This window comes from Chrysemys picta, chromosome 1 (genome assembly GCF_011386835.1).
Source record: "Chrysemys picta bellii isolate R12L10 chromosome 1, ASM1138683v2, whole genome shotgun sequence".
Taxonomy (NCBI): Eukaryota; Metazoa; Chordata; order Testudines; family Emydidae; genus Chrysemys; species Chrysemys picta.
Window position 1 is genome coordinate 41,079,862 of NC_088791.1, and position 13,198 is coordinate 41,093,059.

The window sequence follows — 13,198 nt, forward strand, 5'->3', positions numbered from 1 at the left end:
AGTCCTATAAGCTGATCTACCTGGGCAGACCTCCACAATGAGTCTTCATTTTCAGTGGGACTTCCAGTGGCAAAAAAGGATCCACCCACATGGATCAGCTTCCAGAATCAGGGTGTCAATAATGAGGCTTTTCTGTATTAACACTTACTTTAAGAAAATAGCTACAGTTTGATATGCTGGTATCATGAGAATAGCAAGGTGTTGAGATTTGATGAAATATTATGGAAATCACTGTACTGAATCAGCTACAGGAGAGTTTGGAATTGTTGGTACGTGGCCCTGATTCAGCCTATCATCGCAACCATTTTTTTTTAGCATTTACACCAAGCCCTTGAAGCATTAAACGTCCCTATATGAGGAATCCCAGGACTGTTGATAGAAATTAGCATTTTTCCTTTCTTAAAAAGCCAATTACATTTCTAAAAGGCTGACCATTGCTCATTCCTCTCAGATTCAGTAGTATTAACACAGAATGTGTTGCAGAATGTATTGGCATACATTATATTCAGCTAGCTTTATCGGGCTTGTGGATTTGTGATATTTTACACCTTCACTGACTTTATTTTTCATGTCTAAGGAATCTCTTGTGCAGGGGTTCTCAAACGGGGTGTCGGAACCCCTCAGGGGGTCGCGAGGTTACTAAACGGGGGGTCGCGAGCTGTCAGCCTCCACCCCAAGTCCTGCTTTCCATCCAGCATTTATAATGGTGTTAAATATATTTAAAAGTATTTTTAATTTATAAGGAGGGTCGCACTCAGAGGCTTGCTATGTGAAAGGGGTCACCAGTACAAAAGTTTGAGAACTACCGCTCTTGTAAAACAATTGTTTACCACAAAGAATCCTTCTTGCCAAAAGGTTTAAAAAAATCAAACACTTCTATAATATTATCTTCCTTTTGCTCCCCTCTCTCATACATGCACCTCATTTATGTATTTTTTTTTCAGAATCACAGTGTTGGCCCTGTTTAAACTGACCTCAGTTTTGAAGGGTTCACATATGATTGGGGTCAGAAGGCCATTATTTTAATACTGTTTAGCTAATATGCTAGTTTACCACAAAGAGTCATTTGCTATAAAACTGCTGGTAGCTACCCAGGGTGGGTGGGATTTTTCAGTGCTAGATTATTACTTCATATTATGATAAGGAAATATGACTTTAGCCTTAATAAACAGTAATCTTTCCCTTTATATTGTGTTGAACTGGCTGATATGCATTGCCTTCAACTGGATGGAATCAGAACTACCCAGCGATGTGTCATGTTAAGAAAGATACTCCTTTTGTTCAAGTGTGGGGAGGGGGTTCTGAGTTCTAGCCCCACTGTGCCTGTAGAGCTCTGAGGGAGTTGGTATGAGGACGTTAGGAGGCCACAGAATCCTTATAATATGCATTGTCATTCACAGAAACTCCCTTTAAAAGGATGCTAAAAATTGACAAATGCACACTTAAAAGGGACTATGTTAGTGATGTGCAAAGCTCAGGATACTGGTTCAGATATGCAGCCCATCTGCTTGTCCTTCTTTATCACTCTTTAGGGCTATATCATGGCATTGAACTACAGTCCTAAGAGAAGGGATGGTGCACCACTGCACCCCCAGTGGGAAGCATTGAGATTGCGCTGAGAATCTGCTGCACTTCTTTGAGGTTGCAGCATAGTCACCCCACTCTCTTTTGATTGGTGTATGGGGGAGACTGGTTAGAACTACCTCTCCACATACTTCCCATTTGGGCTTTTTAAAAATAGTCTGGAGACCTTATGAATAGAGATTACAGTACTTCCTGATTCCAGGCAGGCTAGAAGTACTGCAAGAACGGACTTTCTTGAAATATTTTGATACTTTTGGTTCTGAAGGTGAGTAAGAAATGGACAACAAGAAGCATAAATGTATTTGAGCCTCAGAAAAAGTTTCGTTTGTGAGACAGGTGAAGGTCCAGCTAAGCTCTAAGTTTATCCAAACCAGTTCTCACATTCCTAAGATTTCTACCATATACCTTCTGTTATGAAGCATTCGGTATAGTTATGATGGTGACATGTTGCATATAAGTACCTGAGTCAATCATAGGTTAAAATAATACATTGCAGCATAACTACACTGTAAGTGGATAAAACATGGAAAGCCCCCACTTACTTACTTTTAAAATACAATGTTAAATGGTTGCTGACAAATGATCACAAAATGACTTTGAACTTATAACAATTGTTTATAGTTTGAACAGAATGTCTAGAGATTTTTGGTATGAGCTTTGCAATATTGCAAAATGTTCACAAAACCCAAGTCATTTCATACAGGTAGGTCCACCAGAAGGCAACTCCCAGATGTGGACCTCCAACCTCATCCTTTGCTGAAGATATTCTAGCTAAGACATGATTTGATACAGGCCCCCAAAGTCTTTTAACATTATACCATAGCAAGTAGCTCCCCACTTCTGCAAGTGTAATCTCACATTGCTTTCTTCCCCCAACACTTTGACCGTTCTCTCATCAGGGCTGGCTCCAGGCACCAGCCAAGCAAGCTCGTGCTTGCGGCAGCAGATTCTATGGGGCGGCATTCCGCCCAATCCTAAAGTGGCACGACTGCTTTTTTTGTTTGTTTTTTTGCCGATCTGGCCGCCCTGTAGGGGGCGGTGGTGCGGAGGAGGGGAGCGCCCTGCTGGGAACAGGCTGTGCGCTCCATCTGCCCCAGCCGGTGCCAGATCTGTAGCAAGCCCAGCAGGGCAGCCCACATCCTTCCCTCCCTGCCGACCGGCGTGGCACGGAGCCCTCCCGGCAGGTGGCACAGCGGTCAGGACTGCATGGTGATCACCCCGCTGAAGCCCTGGCCGCTCCCCTTCTCTCTCTCCCCCGCTCCCTCCCCCTGCCCCCCGCTAGCCGGGGCACGTCTGCAGCGCAGGGAGTCCCCCTGCACCCTGGCTCTGGCCACCCCGCAGGTTTTTTTTTTTTTTTTCTTGCTTTGCCGCTCCGGCTGCGCCGCAGGTTTTTTTTTTTGCTTGGGACAGCAAAAAAGCCAGAGCCAGCCCTGTCTCTCATTTTCTAATTTTCAGGGTGGAGGGAGCTGGAATTCGCCACACCTTCAGTACACCACTCCTGACAATTGTAATCACTGAGAAACTCTGGGCTTAATTCATCACTGAGTTACACCCGTTCTATGCTGGTTTAGCTCTATTGACTTAATTAAGGTTCTTTAACTATGCCAGTTGGCAATTGTCCCAAAGTGACTGTTCACTAGCGGAGACCAGCAAGAGTCCAGTAGCACTCCAGCAAAATCCTTTGCTGCTGTTTGCATGCCCCATATGCTGGGTCTTGGGGTGTGTGGTGCAAGACCAGGCTATGCACGCTTTAGCTGGGAACTCCCCTATGTCTGGGGAACTCTCCGCTGACCAGACACAGCCTGACTCTTGCCTGCACTTTTCTTACACTGTACTCTAGTCCTGAGGTGAAGTTTTGACCCCCATTGAAGTCAGTGTGAGTTTTGCCATTGAATTCAACAGGCCCAGGATTTTATCCCTGCTTCTTATAATAGTCATCTAATGTTAATCAGTGTTAAACATTTAACTGAACAATTATCTTTGTAATTTTGTTTGATTAATTTTACATAGGTTAGCTGGCACTGACGGACAGTTTATATTGTGATGCAAGTAATAACATCGCACAATGGCCTTTTCTTTACAAGCTTTTTAGGTTTATTATAATGCTGGCAACATTGCATGAAAACTTGCTTGCTGTGATCATATCATATTGTCTCATTTTTTCCAGAACATGTTAAAGAAAAAAATAGAAGCTAAAATAGATTTATGAGAATGTTTTTGGGGGAACTTTATTTCAATTGTTGTTCAACATTTTTGTAGGGAGTGCTGGAACGCCTGTTATTTTCAATGAAAATGGAGATGCGCCTGGGCGCTATGATATATTTCAGTATCAAATGACCAACAAAAGTGCAGAATACAAAGTAATTGGTCACTGGACAAATCAACTTCATCTAACTGTAAGTAGCAGGTTGATTACATAGTTGTCATTAATGAGAAGTTAGAGCATTTGAGCTTTTGTTTAAAAAACATATATTATTTTTTATAATTGGCAGCAACAAGAAAATTCCCATTTTTCTCTTAAGCAAGGGAGCTAAAACAATATCTTGTATTTTATCACAGATTTCCCCCTGTGTTCCTCTGTTCCTTTAAACTGTATTTTAGAATCTTCTCTATAGCCAGTTAGGGGTAATGGACGTTTCTTTTTCATAAGTAGGCTATTTCACAAAATGATTGGATGTACACCACTCATGTCCTTGATGTAAATGGGTGCAAATTCCTTGAAGTCAAAGGGCAGATTTGTCCAACAATCACTCCTGACTTCAGATCTCCCACATGAAAGTGAAGTACAGGGCTACTATTCTGCCAGACTGAAAAAATGTTAATTTCTGAACATAAAAAAGGGAGAGGCTGGAATGAAGTTATGGCTATATGTTTATATTGTTAATTTGGATTACACTTCAACAACAACAACAAGAACAATAAATAGCCCAGATTCATGCATTAAGGTGCCATAAAATGAAAATATATGTTTCTACTGTAGTAGCTGTTGTACATAGTGTTCATTTGGGCTGTGGGAACATTTCACATCAAAACCTGAAAGCGAGCAATTTTACCAGATCCTGGGTTTTAGTATGAATCCAAACCACTGTTCAGGCTTTAGGAAACATCAAAGAAGACTTGAGCTGACTGAGAATGCTGTTCTAATTATATCCACCCTCCCAATAGATACCAAATCCCTTCATATCCTTCATGCACCCTGCTTAATCCAGGCAGTTCCAAGCCCATCTCTACCTGGTGGTCTCTGCTGGTGAGCAAAAGGCCACCACACTTTTCCACACTCCATCAGATCTTCAGAAAATAGCTGGTTGGCTGACCTGTTCCCCATCCAGGGCCGGCTCCAGGCACCAGCAAAGGAAGCAGGTGACTGGGGCAGCCAATGGAAAGGGGCGGCACGTCCGGGTTTTCAGTGGCAATTCGGCGGTGGCTGCCTCAGTCCCTCTGGGACTCAAGAATGAAGCGGCGCAGTAGAGCTGCCGCCGAAGTGCTGCCAATTGCTGTTTTATCTTTTTTTTTTTGCTTCGCCACTTGGGGCAGCAAAAAAGCTGGAGCCGGCCCTGTCCCCATCTACCACGTTTTTTGTTTTTTGGGGGGGGGGGGTTTGAGTGGGAATCTAATCCACAAAATGCAGGTGAATTGGCAGCCAGTCCTGTCCGTTCATTCACCATTGGATCCACTGTTCCCCAGATCCACTGCTGTCACACTGAAGACACTTTACCTCACTCTGGAGTATATTTTCATCAGAAAACACCATATGAAATGGGGAATCCCTACAACAAGGGGTAGGGCCAGCTATGCACATTCCAAAACTGCAGATAGCCACCACCTAAAGGGGAGAGGCTGCTGGCCATGGAGCACCACCTTTCCTTCAGAAAATAGCACAATGTAAGGAGTAGGGGGAATTATGGTCATAGGAGGAGGGTGCTGTAATTCACCAGTTTCAGTGTAAACCATGCAAAACTTAGAGGGTTTGGTGTGAGGTTGGTTTAGGGTCTATGCACTGCTTAATTTGTGCCAGGGCTTGTCAGGGCTGAGCCCCGGCACCTCTAGGCTTGACCGTTCATAGCCCCAACACCTCTGGGTTTGCTGCATCAGTTATGAATGTAAAAAAATTGCTTGAGCTCCAGCAACTCTTCCATTACAAATTAAGCACTGGGTCTCTGCAAACCTGAAACACAAAATGCACTTCAGGAAGTGTGAAGCTTGATGACTGGATCCACCCATTGGTGTTTCCTTATATCATGCAAACCTCAAAGAGCTGGTTTCACAGAGCTCTGGTTTTCAGTATAACAGACACATAATAAATAATAACAAAAACAAAGCTATACGTATTTACAAATTATTGTTCCTTTGAGACTACTTTGCAATAATTATCAGAGTGGTACCAACAGTGATGCATATAATAGCTTCCCCTTTTCAGCCCCTGCTCTGATAAATCACCTTACCATATCTACAATTTAGTTTCTAATGCTGCTTGGCCAGATGCCATCAGTTCATTTTTGGGGCCCAAATGGAAGCCTACAAATATGCAGCCTTTGATAACAGGTTATGTGCCTATGTTATCTCCTTCTGGTAGTCTTCTATGAAAGGGAGAGTGCCTCTTTGTATCAGTCTGCTGAGTAGTGTTTGGCCTGGTCCCCACTAACCCCCCACTTCGGACTAAGGTACGCAAATTCAGCTACGTTAATAACGTAGCTGAATTCGAAGTACCTTAGTCCGAACTTACCGCTGGTTCAGACGCGGCAGGGAGGCTCCCCCGTCGATGCCGCGTACTCCTCTTGCCGAGCTGGAGTACCGGCGTCGACGGTGAGCACTTCCGGGATCGATCTGGGATCGATTTATCGCGTCTAAACCAGACCGATAAATCGATCCCAGAACATCGATTGCCTGCCGCTGGACCCGGAGGTAAGTGTAGATGTACCCTAAGAGAAATAGGAGAGGTGAAAGAGAAGTGCTCAACAGCATAAGGAGAAATGTACTAGACAGTTCCTGAAAACATGAGAACAAGAACTTGAAACTAAATTTGTGTTCATAACAGTTTTGGGATTGATTCCATATTCCATGAAATGCTACTGTTTTGGTAGGATGTGAAATAGCTTGTTGGTGAAGAGAAATATTTATATTTAAATATTTATACTTTTCATAATTATTTGCGCTTTGTTCTGTTTGATTCAGTTGTAACTGCATTCATGTTTTCTTCAAAAGATGGCTAAAGCTGCTCTTCAGTCTTTAGCTTTTCAGTCCTGTTGTTGCTGGTTGTTTGTTCTTTTCTATATAGTGCCTGTATGTCATATGGTAATTATGATGGTATGTGAAATATAAGGCTAGGTTGGCAAGTACCAGGGACTACTGAAAACACTGTTACAACTGAGTTATACACCTGTGTCTGCTACAATCTTGTCCTCCCATCTCTTTCTCTCCTACTTCCTCTCCTATTTGATTTCTTATTCACCTGCCACATATTGTCTAAATTTTAGATTATAAACTCTCTGGGGCAGGGACTGCTTCTGTGTAATTGTGTTTGCAAAGTGCCTAGTGCAATGGGTCCTAATCCCTGTTTAGGTCCTTACTCACTCACACAATAGAAATAAATGATGATGATGATAGATTTTGTTTAGGTTCTATTTCCGTATTCACCAGGCTTAGTTCATGTGTGGGTGTTATTTTATCTACTGATTACCTATTGTAACAAAATAATATATTTCTTTCACTAGATAACATTTATTGGGTACCAGGTAACCTTTACTGATAATTACCAGCACTATTAATTATCACACTGCAAACCATATTATGGTCTTTGATCCCCAGTGGAATTTCCATTGATGGCAGTGGGTGTATCAAAGACAATATACTGGTGTAAGATAACAGACCAACTTTTTACATTATTGACCTATGAAGGACATGCCTTTTTATTTCAATATCTTTCTCACCCTCTAGAGTGGATACCTTCCTTTTAATAAAGATACATTACATACCCAGTTGTTAAACGTCTGCGATTTTTAATGAACATTAACCAAATATCATCTATAATATCTAACACCTAACTCTTTTCATCAGTAGATTTCAAAGTGCTTTACAAAGGAGCTCAGTACAGTATCAGCATCCCCATTTTACAGAGGGGATACTGCCCAAGGGAACCCAGCAGGCCAGAAACTAGAATTCAGGTCCCTGCTGTGCCACTCTAACATTTGATGCATGATGCTACACTTCTGTTCATATGGTCTGTTCCAGCTTCTGCCGACATTTTCATTTCAAACTGCTTTGTAAGCTAATACACTTTTCTCATAAATCTACTTTATTCAGTAAATACCATACTTCAGTGAACTATATTTTTTTGATCAGGATAGTGAAACTTCATAAAAGTGTTGTGTGTATTCTAAGGGCTTTCTCTGTGAACAATCAATGGCCACTATTAAGTTTAGCTAAGGATTAGTACATTCTCTGTTGCGGCGTATTAAACTAGAGATTTTTTCAGGATTGTCCAGGATATTTTTTCTATCAGATTTTGGCTGCTAGTCCCCTCTGTTACACGGGCTATAGTGCATCAGACTACCCTCTCGTCTGGTCCTGACTCTAAGCTGGACCTTCAGGATTTGTGTGCTGGGGACTTTGGTTCTTCGGAAGTTTTCACTGGTTCCTCAGGGTCTTGTGGTCAACTTGTCCCTCTCTTGGTGTGATATTGGCTTTTCCTTTGGGCAGAAAATACTAACACTAGTATTTAGATAGAGTAGTTAGATAAAGACTCTGTATCTGAATCCCTAAAGGTTTGTTTGTCAGCAGACTTGGAATAAACACTTTAACCTGACAATGCTAATATGGAAGCAAAGCAGCTGGCAAACACAATATAGAAGTCAAAATAAAAAAAAAGCGTAGTTAGCTCCTATATATACACTTGAACACAAGAACAGAATTTTGTTTGGCTTAGAGACATCAGACACTTGACCTTTACCAGACCAATCTGAATGCAGATGCTTAAAGCTGTCAAATGAATATCACAAACCCAAAGAGCCTGATTCACAATAAGGCCATGTTTTACCACTCTGGCAGTGTACATTTACACCCACTTTAAAATCCCTTTACACTCCCAGACTGCTGTAAAGGGGCCTCAGTGTAAACAATAATCAAGCGCAAAGCGTTTGATTTTTATATTATGATGATAGAAATTTAGGGCTATTATAAAGTTTGATCCTTGACAATAAGTTAAGTGCCTGCTTGTGATTTCCATTTCTTTATTACTAGTAGCAGGCAAGGTATTTCAGAGCAAACATTGAAAGAAATAATACTTGCCTCAAAAAGGTTCTCCTATTCATAACAAACAAGAAACACATAAGGGACGGAAGTTTTATTTCCACCAAAATATCATGTTTTATTCATTTAGCTACAGTACTCTGCATACCAGGTCACATGTAGTACTTCCCAACAAATGTGTGGGTTTAGCAAATTTGAGCCCTCAGCCATGTAATCTCCACAGGAGGAAAGCTGTTAAAAACAAGCTACCAGTCCTTGGTATTTATGAATTGGCAAATGTACTTCCTTTTGTGATTAATAATGAATCCCCTTTTAGAACTTGGGTCACTTAGCAGTACATGTTGTAATATGAGTGCTAGCTAGAAATGCTTACTGACAGCTTCTCTCAACTGCAGTAACTAGACAAACTCCTGAGCCAGGAAGATCAGATCCAAATCTGAACTTCTCCCAAGTTGGTCATGTTGAGCTCTGGGGCTTTGGTTTGACCCAGAATTTAGGACAGCTAATATCTGGGGCTTGGCTGGAATTATCACCATCTTCGAGAAGCAAGACAAGAAGACATCTAAACACAATAAAACTTTTCAGTGAAACACCGGGAGATTTATAAAACACTGTACTTAACATTAGATTTCTTTCCTCCTACACTGAATAGAAGTTGCGGAAGGAAAAAAAAGCATCACAGATTTACAAGATTGTTTTAACAGTAAGAAGAAGCCTGGTCACTTGGATTAATAGAAACTGTATACAAGAATGTTAAGTGACTTGTTTATGGCTTTTATTCTGTGGTGGCATCTTCATTTGCAGTGCTTTTCAGCTAAGAAAGGGTTCAATTAAACCTTTGTGGATATGAAGATCTAGCAGAGATGGTCATAATCATAAGACAGTTCTGGCCTTAAGCACAAGCTTTGGTGAACTGGTGAAGACTGGAAACCCTACAGAGCAGGCGGAACTTACCTTCTGGCAGCAGTGTCACAAGAAGAGGTGTGTCAGTGCTCAGTCTCTGTCCAGTGGCTAGAGGCCTCACAAATGATAAGCCTAACCCTGTAGGAGAGGATCAGAATTGAGATCCCTCAATTTTTATGAGTCGGAATTAAAACTATACTGACTTCCTGTCTACCTAACAGCAGAAAAGCAAATGATATAAGAAGCTCATGATGTTTTCTCTCTACCTGTAGTAAAAGAGATTCAGGGCTTGCCCTAGGCCATTAAATTTCATTATAGGACCCAAAGAATCTATTTTCTTCTGATAGCTAATATAAATTTGATTTTATAAAAAACTGTTGAATCCAAACTCAAAGAATAACAGTGGAAAATTTTAAAAGAACAAAACAAGAACTCCCAGTAGGAGCACCGAATAGAAGATAAAAAAAGTTGATCCTAATATATTTACATCATCCTAATATATTTTACTATATGGTGACCAGGGTGGTTGATGGATGCACTGTTGCATGCAAATAATCTCATAGCAGTACAGTTCAGCCTTGCTTTCCAACAATGCAAATGATCATGACATTGATCAGGTTATCTTACGAATAATACTGAATGAATGGACAAAGAAGTGGATTTTCTCTACTATTCCTGAAAAAGTTCCATTGACTTTCTCTGTAGTATATGGTAGCTCAAAGCCAGGCAGGAAAAGACCATTAGATAATGTTGGGGAGAGTTGCTAGGCTCCACTAAAATAGACCTGAGTGTTCAATAGAATTGACAGATGAGTATGACTCATGTTCTCCTTCACTAATAGAGTCTGAATACATCAGGGAGCCTCTTTGCAGGAAGTGCAGATGCCAGACTTAACAGCCCAATCGATAACAGCAGACAATGAATGCAGTCTGTGGGCCAGTCTGTGAAATAGGCAGGTTGGGACAAAAAGATATTATTTTTAAAAACAGCACTTCTGTGAGTTTCTAATTAGGAAAAAGGGGAGAAATGGAACATTTGTAGCATTGGGAGATTGCACATCCCAATGTTCTTAAACATTTTACCTTTGAAGAAAAAAGCAAAATGAATACAAATGTAGAAAAGACATCAGTTGGTGTGGAGAAGTACTTCTATTAGATTAGGAAGCATATGGTACATTATTGAACACCTGAACAGACCTTTGATTCAGGGTTCAAAGAATAGAAAGATACATAAAAAGAACACCATATCTTCTACTTTAAAGCTTACTGTATGGCAGAATTAATAGTATTTTCCCCCCCAATGAAATTGAAGTCCGGGCTTCCATGAAATGCTATGTACAGGGGAAACAAAGCGACATGCAGAGAAAATGCTGAACTTGGATAACCATTTGTTCATCATTAGAAAGATGCCAGATGCCAATAAAACTGCCTCTGCTCAAGAGCTAAGACAAATAGAGATTTTTCTCACCTTGTCTGGGTCAGTGAAAGTCAGGTTTCTCCAGTGAAGTATGGGGTTGCTTACACAGTACAACACTGGGAAGTGTGATGAAAAACTTGACTATGAATTTGTCACAAGCCTCTTGCTTCAGCAGTAAGTATTCTGTCATGTTTGTGATCCTTACATACAGGAATGATTATGCTGTGAAAGAACTATGCTTTAATAGCCATAGCATGAGGGATTGCAGATTATTTTTGTGTACTTCTGATCATTTCAAGAAATATAAAGAGCCCCTATGACATATGATAAATTAAATCATTCTGCTCAGTTTTAAAATAAGTATTTCCTCTTTCACACTCAAGGCCACTGTGCAATGATAGAGCATCTAAGAGCCATCAACTGTCGGAAGTTGCTCTATGGAACTTGTCAGTGTTATTATATTTGACACACAGAAACATCTTTTCAGGTATAACAAGTAGTTCAGTGAATGTGTTGCCAACAGTATGTATGCAGTAAATTGGGAAGTAGTGTGGAACATGGGGCAAAAAGTAGGCTAAGGCCACCAGGGTTGATTAGTTGCTTTTGTCGCTGAAAATTAAACTGTACTTTAAATCTGGAGGTATAATGTTTACTGTTAACAGCCAGGGTAGTTGATTAAATTACCTTTATTTGTTGTGCATTTGCTTTAAATAACTGAACTCTACTACTAAATGAAAAATCATTACGTTGAAGAAAACATTCTGGAATGGAATTTTCGGGGGATAAAGTCTTGTAAAAGAGAACCACCATCATGTGGCAGCTCATTTACTAATTCATATTTTTTTCTGTTTACTTTATCATACCCTGGCTTTTTATGTCCCTCACAGTAGTATTAGCTAATTTATAGCACAATATATTGTTAATGTTTGTATATTTATATAGTGTTTTTCATCCAGATCAATCTCAAAGCAAATTTTATTAACTGATATGCAAAATAATCCCTTTGTGCATTTCTGGAAACCACCCAACATTGGGAAAAATAGTTACTAATTAACAGTTTATACACCATTACAGTTTAGAGTAGGAAGTGAAGACAGAATACCAAATTTCATTGAAACTTTAGCTGAATTTAGGAAAGCAGAAGTGTTCTGAGGTCACTGGGGTGTAGGAAATAGGGGATGGTATAGAACTATGGGGCAATTTGAGCTGCAGTTCCAGCTATACATGGATGACACTTAGTTCTGCCGTGCTGAAATCAACATGGGGAATTCTATATTTGATCTGGTCCTAACAGATAAACATGAACTGATCACATGATTAAAAATTAATAGTGGCTCATATGCAAGTGATCATGGATCAATTTATAATGTGCAAGCAGAATAAAGTCCAGACCAGTTCTATACATACTTGGTGCTTTAACAGCGCCAGTTTCATAAAGTTGAAAACAATTATCAGCCAATCCCAGGCAAGAATAATGGAGCAGCTGGTACCGGACTTGATTAATAAGAGCTAAAGAATGATAATATAATTAATACAAATCAACCTGGGTTTATGGAAAATAGATCCACTCAAACTAACTTGGTATTTTTTTTATGAGATTACAAATTTGGTTGATAAAGGTAATAGTGTTGTCATAATATACTTAGACATTTGTAAGGCATTGGGCTGGTACCGCACAATATTTCCATAACTAACTGGAACAATATAAAATTAACATGGAATACATTAAATAGATTAAAAACTGTCTAATTGATAGGTCTCAAAATGTAACTGTGATTGAGGAATCATCATCAATCCCTCAGGGACTGGTTCTTGGGTCTATACCATTTACCATTTTTTCTATGACCTGGAAGAAAACATAAAATCAGCATCGATAAAGTTTGCAGATGACACAAAAACTGGGGGAGTGATAAGTAATGAAGAGGACAGGTCACTTATTCAGAGCAATCTGGATCACTTGGTAAACTGGGTGCAAGCAAACATGCACGTTAATTTAGCTAATTGTAAATGCATACATTTTATCATTAAATGTATATATCTAGGAATAAAG

At 40.1% G+C, this 13,198-nt stretch overlaps 1 protein-coding gene across 9 annotated transcripts in view; it reads left to right on the forward strand.

Annotated features, from left to right (window-relative positions):
- GRM8 (glutamate metabotropic receptor 8) overlaps positions 1–13,198 on the forward strand; it is a 490,512-nt gene that overhangs the window by 398,252 nt on the left and 79,062 nt on the right. For all 9 annotated transcript variants that reach the window (XR_010590015.1, XM_065555615.1, XM_065555608.1 and 6 more), the window contains one exon: positions 3,844–3,980. Coding sequence is in view for 8 of the 9 variants with exons in the window: in XM_065555615.1 (XP_065411687.1) it covers positions 3,844–3,980 (137 nt within the window). In the remaining variant the exon portion in view is untranslated. The remainder of the gene's footprint in view (positions 1–3,843; positions 3,981–13,198) is intronic.